General features: G+C 35.5%; 1 protein-coding gene across 1 annotated transcript in view; it reads right to left on the reverse strand.

Annotated features, from left to right (window-relative positions):
• Positions 1–3,165: 3,165 nt before the first annotated feature.
• LOC115967487 (nicastrin-like) overlaps positions 3,166–8,959 on the reverse strand; it is an 8,550-nt gene continuing 2,756 nt past the window's right edge. The window contains exons 4-7 of the mRNA XM_031086595.1: positions 7,433–7,573; positions 6,334–6,418; positions 5,776–6,214; positions 3,166–3,651 (exon numbers count right to left, since the gene is read on the reverse strand). Coding sequence (XP_030942455.1) covers positions 3,387–3,651; positions 5,776–6,214; positions 6,334–6,418; positions 7,433–7,573 — 930 coding nt within the window. The 3' untranslated portion in view covers positions 3,166–3,386. The remainder of the gene's footprint in view (positions 3,652–5,775; positions 6,215–6,333; positions 6,419–7,432; positions 7,574–8,959) is intronic.

Genomic DNA, 8,959 nt, shown 5'->3' on the forward strand with positions numbered 1-8,959 from the left:
TTCTAAAGTTTAATTCATTTTTTTTATGAAATCAGTGATCGCTGCATTAGATATATATTATTGCCATTTTCAGTCAAATATTTTTATAATTAAAAATAAATAAATAAGAAGAAGCAGAAGAAGAAAGTTTATGTATTTGAAGTGAATTTTCCCCTTATTGCTGTTGTCACCAAATGCCAGATATGGACCCACATCGAGCGGGACCTTCTATACAGACTGTCTTGGCGAGGCCGGCTGTGCATCGTTCAAGTTTGCTTTGGGATGCTCCTTTGGAAGGCGAGGTATGCACTTGTCCAAAATCGTAGTCAATATATGTAGTAGAAAGATTTTTGGCATTTAAGTTTGAAGCGTAATTATTACGTGCTACTCTGATTATTATTAATACTAAGCTCTATTTGCAGGAAGTGTCAGGTGTACTAACTTGTCGTCACCGAGAGAAATGTCTGGTTGAAGGTGGGTTAGATGAGTTAGATCCACGGATTGCCGCTTATATCACAGATGCAGGGTTAGATGGGCTACTTCGGGTCCCACATATGGACCTTGACCATGCATTAATCACGGCGTTGGTGGAGAGATTGCGGCCGGAGACACACTCATTCCACTTGCCTCACGGTGAGATGACCATCATGCTACAAGATGACCATCACACTACACAGTGAGATGACCTTCACTCTACTATCTGCATTTGCTCCATTTTGGGTCTACAACGATATGACTGCCAGGAAATGGTGAGCTTTTGGAAACTCTTTAGTGCTTCTTTCTCATTTCAAGCTTTGAAATCCTCTTTTGGAAGAGTTTATGTAGCATAACATTCATATGCTAATCACAGGTTTGATAAAGGTTCTTGGCTTCTTCCCTTATCAGCGGTACCATTTTTAGGTCCGGCGTTGTACCTTGTCCTAAGGCCATCACTAACAACAATGCCTATTTCACTCAACCCCACCACATCCAAGTTTGAATGAGAATCACATTCTTTGATTCACATAAGATATTCACATTCTTTGTGCTAATGTCAATCGCTTCGCTTGGCGACATTATCATTGTATGGAGAATGAAGCATAGCCTGTGTTTAAAATGTAAAATCAGCCTTTATATAAAAAAAATAATAATAAATAAATAAATAAAATTTGAAATGCCATGATTGATACGTGCCTGAAATGTTTACAACTTGTTTGGTAGGGAGGAATGGAATAAAATGGATTTATAAAGAATATTTCATTTGAGAGTTTTGTGAGAAGGAATGGAATCCCCATTCTATTTCGCATTTTCCCTATGTTTGTTCGTTCCTCCCAAAAGTAAATAAAATGATCAAATCCCGAAATTTATTGAGATGAAATTATATTTTTATTTAAAACGTCAATAAAATTTAATTAACGTAATAGAAAAAGAAAATATATTTGCTTCGTTTCCTTTACTTCTTTTAGTTTTTAATGCTCAATGATGAGTTATTTTCCACATTGTTGACTACTAGATTGTAAGGATTGACTGCAAATTGATAATGTTGTTCACAAATAATTGTATCATGCCAAGTTCAATCGATGGATTAAAGAATTTTGCTACAAATGACTTTTATATCTTTTAGTATTAATTTGAAGTTAGTTGTACCAACTTTGAAATTGTTTGTTGCAAATCTGCAATTGTTAAAATGGTGGACGCTTTGATTGTTTCAATATAAGCCATCTTTAGTTATGGAGGAAACCTTGTGCATTGTTTCATGGGTTTTGGCAGTGTCTTGTGACTCTTGTCCATCAAGCAGATTCAACCCATTTGTATGAAGTTTTGGCTTCATTCACCAAAATCAACTTATCAAACAAAAAAAAAAAAAATTTCACTAAAAAATCAAATGGACATAAAGATTTTAAGAGTACAGCAATAAGCAACTTCATGCAAATGGACGTAAAGATTTTAAGTGCATGATTTTTACACTCCAAAAATTAGGGCACATACAGATTGATACTCGAGTTTAATGCACTCGAGTACTGCTAACACAGTACTCAAGTTTCATGGATTCGAGTATCAATGGGCATAATTCCTGGGGTCAATACAGATTGATACCCGAGTTTAATGGACTCAGGTATTGCTAACCACAGTACTCGAGTTTCATGGACTCAAGTATCAAAGGGCATTTTGCACTCAAAAATTGGGTCCAATACAGATTAATACCCGAGTTTAGTGGACTCAGGTACCACACATACAGTACTCGAGCCTATGAAACTCGAGTACCAAGTAGAATTTTTAAATACCTAGATGCCATGTCAGACATGCCAAGGTGGAATAGAAAATAGGAAACTCGAGTTTAGTGAGCTCGAGTACTAGAAAAAGTGGTAAATCCCCATTTAGTTCCGAAACAGTGTTTTTTTGCTACAAATTTTATGAAAAGTTGGTATTTGGCCATTTTCACTGGGAGAAAGACATACAACAGATTGTTTACTAGGTCTCACCTTCTTCGGTTCTTGTGGGGTTTGGTTTTAATGGGGAGAAAGACACAACAATTTGTTTTACATGGGTTTTTACGAGAATGGATAGTAGCCGCTCTAACTAGTGGGTTCCACCAAGTGAGTTAAAGTTGCTTTTTTCAAACTAAAAACCAAGGGGATTTGGGGTGCCACACAAGGTGTGGAATGTGAGTTTAGTTACAATTTAACTAAAAATATGTCCTAAATTTGTGTAGTTTGAATTTTCCTTTAACCTACTGTATTTTGTCTTTTATTTATGATAATATGGCTTTTTAATATAGGTGTCTTTGGGTTGCTTAGTGAGAGAAGAATCTGATGGGCTGTTTGAAATTTCTTAATTTGCCTATATGGTATCATAAGTGTCACAATGGACTAGTGTAGACCCCATGAGCATCACGCATTCATGAGTTTAATCATCTGGTGTTGTGTCGTGGAGAGCAAGCATAAAATAACATACTTCTCACATTTTTTTTAGTAATCAAAACCCTTTGCAAAGAACCTTGCCATCCGGGATGCCCTAGCCAATTGTGCCAAGGGCGCCTATGCACTATAGATTTTTTCTAATCCAAGTAATATGGGCACAAATCCCAAACAGACATACAGACTAACTGGCATGAAGGAAATAAGAACCAGTCTAGATAATTTGCTACGTTTAAAGCTGCATAAGTTTATCACCTGTTCCGAGTGGATAAATGTGCTCCATTTCCAATTAGGCAACCCCATTTACATTTCTAACACTAGTAAGATAACAATACAAGGTTTGATCTAATTTCAGTGAAGTTCATATGGCACAAGGATGAAGCTCAAATAATGCAACATCCCCTCAACTATCTAAACACTATAACAAGTTAATCAATGGATCAAATCCTGTATTTTACCATCACATTTCCACACATGTACGCTTCAAAATTTATGTTGATTTAAACCTTGTCAGTCTCGCTTCAAGGATTTTGTAATGAATGCTCGCGTAATTACTATTGCAAGGTATGCCAAGACTGTGATGGCCATACCACCAAGCAAAACAAGATTGTCATAAGCACCATTCTGGACTGTGTAGACCCGGAGCCCAATTGCATTCCAGTTGCTCTCCGTCCAAACAGGGTCCACCATTCCCATTGGGTCAGAGGAATTTGGGGGCAAGACAATCCAAGCTTCAGAATCAAACTTTAACCTTGTTGAATATGCTGGAACATACCTGTAACGATAGACCATATGCCTTAAAACTTGAAGAAAATAATTCTTCCAGAGTCTTTAGCAACACATAATTGTGTTAAACATGGATCTATACTGTACATCATTTATCAAATCATCAAGTTGAGCCATTGACAAAACAGAAAGCTTCAATCAAGGCATGCTGCCCACTACACTGGCTATGAGGACAATAAAGCCCAGAGAGCATTTTAGGCAGGCAGAATGTGTTTATGATGTCATCAAGAGATGACAAAATTTCAGTTTGATCTAGGAGACCCAATTAGCTAAATCTACAGATGATTTGCATCTTAAGGTAATTAAAGTAACAATTATCATTGATCATCCAAATTCACTAGATAAGATTGAAAATATAATCGGAGGCATAGAGACAGCTATGAATTGACATATTGCACTAAAGTTATGTCCAGCACAGTCTTGATTTAAGGTACCATCAGGTTTTCTGTTTCAACATAAACAGATCAGCTAAAGAGAAGAATGTAAGGGCACTCACATCAGTCAATGTATAATAGGATAAGGGGTAAATTTTGCAAATCCAACGCCAAAAATCACCCACATCAATTAAGCTAGAGTTCTGTAAATTTAGATTGTTGTTACAATAACCGTGTAAATATACACGGTTACTGTTCACATCAAATCTATTTTTTGATACTTTCTTTACTCATATATATATATATATATATATATAGAGAGAGAGAGAGAGAGAGAGAGAGAGAGAGAGAGAGAGAGAGAGAGAGAATAAAATAATATTTTAATGAAATGTAGTGTAAAATAGATGATTTTGATGTAAATGTTTTTGAAAAGTGGTTATGTAAAAAAGAAACAGTAGGTTCTTATGCTAAAATAAACAGAAATATTTGCACGAAATGATGTGAATGCTCTAATAAGGCTACTGCCAATGAGCTGGGCCAATCCAAGATTTGTCATGTTCAAGCTTGGCTTGTTAAAAAATAGATGAGCTCATTTCAAATTCATCTCAAGATTTAAAACTTGAACATGGTTCAACATAGGGTTTGATGAGCTAATGAGCTACTTGACGAACCCAAATTTTTTTAAAAATCAGGCATGATAACCACTTAAACATAAAAAAGCATCACCATAATAACTGAAAAGGTCAAAGACCACTGTCATAGCATGCCTAAATGTCAACTTTGAAAAATCAGAAGGCCTCTTTAAAGCCAAAGTTTGACCAAACAAACCAGAAAAAGAAGGTAGGACACTACTACTGAGAATGAGAACTCAAAAAAGTTAAAAAGAACATTTATTTTTTTTTTTTTTTTAAGTAACAAACTCACACACACATAGGGGAGAGGGGATGGGGTTTTAACTTGTAACACAAAGGCACACCACAAACTCCTCTCAAAATTCATGGTAAATTATTATTATTTTATAAATAAAAAAAACTATATAAGGTTATTTGGTAACAACAGGATATTCAATAGATAAAGGATTATTATACAAAAGATACAAAGTGAAAAATATGAATTGAGCACCTTTTTTTTCTATAAGAAAGAGAGATGCTCAATTTTTACCTTTTTTCTGACAAGTAAATCAATTCTTAACCATATCAACCTTTCAAAATTCAAGTAAAGAAATAAATATTAGCCACCAATTTGAACAAAATTTAGAAGATGTCTTCTTCTATTGTTTATAGACTAACCACTATATACCAAAACTAAGTGAGGAATTTATAGGCAATATCCATAATAGTTTATTCCATTAACGATGATCTTGTGTGTGTACATGTCTTAATATCAACCTTGTTAATGAGCTAAACGAACTAGTTCACATCTCTAATTAATATTAAGCTTGTTAATTAACATTCTTGTCTACCAAGCATTACCGAATGCCAGTAGCACCATTTTGGTGAAGAAGGGTTACCTTACCCAGCTACCCATATAAGGGTCATTTCCTTGTCTTGACTTTGGGTCACTTTGTTTGAGTATTTACACTAACCACTCGATGCTCCCATTATTTATGCATGAATCTCATCCCTATAGGGTCATGAGCCTTGGTAGGTTATTAGAATGGACCTAAATTTTAATCAATCATACTTATGCAGGCTCTGCAACATCCATTATAAATTAATATTTACATGCAAGTGAGATACCTGGTTGTGGAGATAACACACACTCCCTTTCCTTCTGTTTCAGCTCTCACACAAACCTCACCATTGTTGCAACCTTTTGAACAAGTAGAGCTAGAATTCTCCCTGGGAATAGATGTTCTGTCAGCCAAAAAATTCCACAAGAATCTGGAGACATCATCTACATATCCAAGATAAGGTGTGGAGGAAGGCTCATCAGGGATAACACCAACATAATGGCTTGGACAGGTATTAGTGGGTGATATATAGTTCTTCACCAGATTGCAAGAAAGACCCGGATCACAGCCCAATAGGCAACCCATAAGTTCTTCAACGAGTGAGACATTTACATTGATAGCAGTTAAAGCTGAACTGCTTAAAGTATTATTGTCACTTGCTAGTATGTAAAGGGTACGGGCAACAAGGGAAGCTGCAGCCACTACTGCTGAAGAGTTTATATTCACTGCACCAAAAACACAAACGAGAAATAACTAGAGATCTGGTATAGCAGTGTAACACAGATTAATTAATCATGGAATACAGAAGCATTCAAGGGAAGAAAAAAAAAAAAAACCAACTTACATGTATCATCAAGGTGGCTATGGTAGAACTTGTTGCTGAAGACACTATTAAAATCTTCCAAAACAACCCCGGAAGTATGAGAATTCTGTTAATGAAAAGGGCAAGGGGGTGGAGGAAGCAGCCAAACCATTAGAGTTACATGAAACTAACTATTTGTTACAACTTTTTTCATAAGTAATAAAATTCTATTAAAAAAAAGAAAAGAAAAGAGAACGCAGCCCTAGTACAAGGGAAGTGCACAAGAGACATGTAGAAAGATTTCTTTTCTTATAAATAAATAAATAAAAACCCTCAGATACACTGATCTTTCTCTTTCTCATCATTAGTTCATTACTATATATAAATTCTTCACTCTTCCTAATTTGTGTCCAGAATTTTTTTTTTCCCATTTACAAAAAGAAGAAAAATTTTGGAGAGACCTCTGAACAGAACCATTAAAAGAAAGATAAATTATAAAGAAAATTTGATTTAGGTGAAACTACCAATCGAATTCCTTAATTTTTGAAGTCTCCTAAGTTAAAAGAGTTTGTTGTATTCAAGAAAATGAAAATTCCCTTAGAGATGTGTGACATTCTACATCTCCATTTATAAAACAAGAAGTTTCTCTGCAGATGAAGACAATTTCAAAACCTGATCCACATATTAAAATCTAAGGGGTGTTGTGCATGAACTGAATGATGCATTGTATTTGAAGCATTTATTATATGCATTATTTTGGAAGAACAGTCCAACCAAAATATTGTACAAAACTCACATGCCTTTTTTCCCCATAAAATATGATATAATGGTGACTATGATCAAGTTTCATTGTCGCTTCTATTAATGTCACCATCACCCTTATCATCATCAACATAGAAATTAATTAAACAAACCATTAACGACAAAATCAAGGAACCAGATGGCAACGCTGAAAATAAATTCTTTGTTGATATAATGTGAGGTCTTTGTTTCCAAAAAAATCAAAACAGAGACTCTGTACCATATATGTGCTTGTATCCCCACCCCCACAACCCAAAAAGAGAGAGAGAGAGAAAAAGAAAAACAGTAAAGCTGTGGATGGAAAAAGAAAAACAAGGATTTCAAGTGTACTGTCCAAAACCTTTTGCAGGAATGTCATCAATGACGATGGAGGTATTCCGGGATTTGAAGCATTTGCTACTGAGCAGATTATGTGTTCAGATTTCAGTGAATCTTGCGCTTGCTCTAGGGCATCCAATGTCTCATTTGTGGCAGATGAAGCCTACAAGAATCACCAAGGCTGATCTTGGAATCAAAGAAATAATGTAACTTGCATGTATAATATGTACAATATGCGGGAGAGCAGGCAAAGGAATCCCTGTAGCTTGGTTGCTGCTTGGTTGCTAAACTTCATTGTATTTTAAAGGCCCCTGAATGTGAAAAATCCTTATTCCCCCATATTTCAAAGGGAGCCATCAAGTAATTTGGACTCAGTTATCCTAAATATAGAAATATTTATGAAAATTCTCAAGAAAAATTAGGAGCATCAAAATGAAAGTGCAAAACAATAAGATGGTCCCAGATGTGGGCTTCCAAACCAATGCCCAGTTTAACGAGTGAAATTATTTTTTCTACAAATATCAGAATTGTTTATTGAAAGTTTTGCATATATCTAGAACATCTAAGAACCCTCCAAAATAAGCATTTCAAAGACAATATCCAACCAAAGCATGACCACAGAAACAAGAAGTTCAACCATGAAGGAAGCTCCACTTTTACAATCACGTGGGAGTTCCTCTCAACATCCAAGAACCCCCCCCCCCAAAAAAAAGCATTTCAAAGACAATATCCAACCAAAGCAAGACCACAGAAACAAGAAGTTCAACTATGAAGGAAGCTCCACCTTTACAAACATATGGGTGTTCCTCTCACGCCATATGCATCACTTTTTTTTTTTAGTAAAGCAGACTAGCATCCCAAATAGTGGTGTTTCAAATTCATCTCAAACCTGATATTCACCTTCAAACCTAACCTTAATTGTTACTCCAATGACTAGTTTCAAGGTTTTTGCCAATGTCATTCTACCATAATGGATATCAAAAACCCCACACACATGCTACCATTTGTACCATAAAAAAGCATTGGGGCTAGAGCATGTATTAACAAAGAGTACTCTTACCAATTTTACCAAAATTAACAATTTTCCCATCCTTCTGCAATATTAGTAAATTGACAGATACATTATTGGCGGACATCAACAGACCTGATTAGTAATCTCAAATAACTAGAAAACATTATTGTGCACAACCTTCACCTTAGTCCTGACATCCCAACTGAACTGCAACTGCACCACTGCCACAACATCACCACTTCCCCATAAAAATGCCTGGCAAACCGACTGCTAACCTAACCTTGGGACGAATAATTAAAAGTCAACACTATACCCACCACTGCCACAACCCCCATTACCTCTACCGTAAACTACACCTATTCAACATACTTCCATATAAAAATGACCAACTGTGCATGATATGTTGGCATTGATATTTGTGAATGTACATAATAAGAACTTCTAGTATCCAAATGAACTATGCATAAGGGAAGTCACATAAAACTTGTTATATTAAGTATCCGTTTGGGAACAGCTTATCTAGCTTTTTGTTGAAAA

The sequence above is a fragment of the Quercus lobata genome, chromosome 2 (assembly GCF_001633185.2).
Source record: "Quercus lobata isolate SW786 chromosome 2, ValleyOak3.0 Primary Assembly, whole genome shotgun sequence".
Lineage (NCBI taxonomy): Eukaryota > Viridiplantae > Streptophyta > Magnoliopsida > Fagales > Fagaceae > Quercus > Quercus lobata.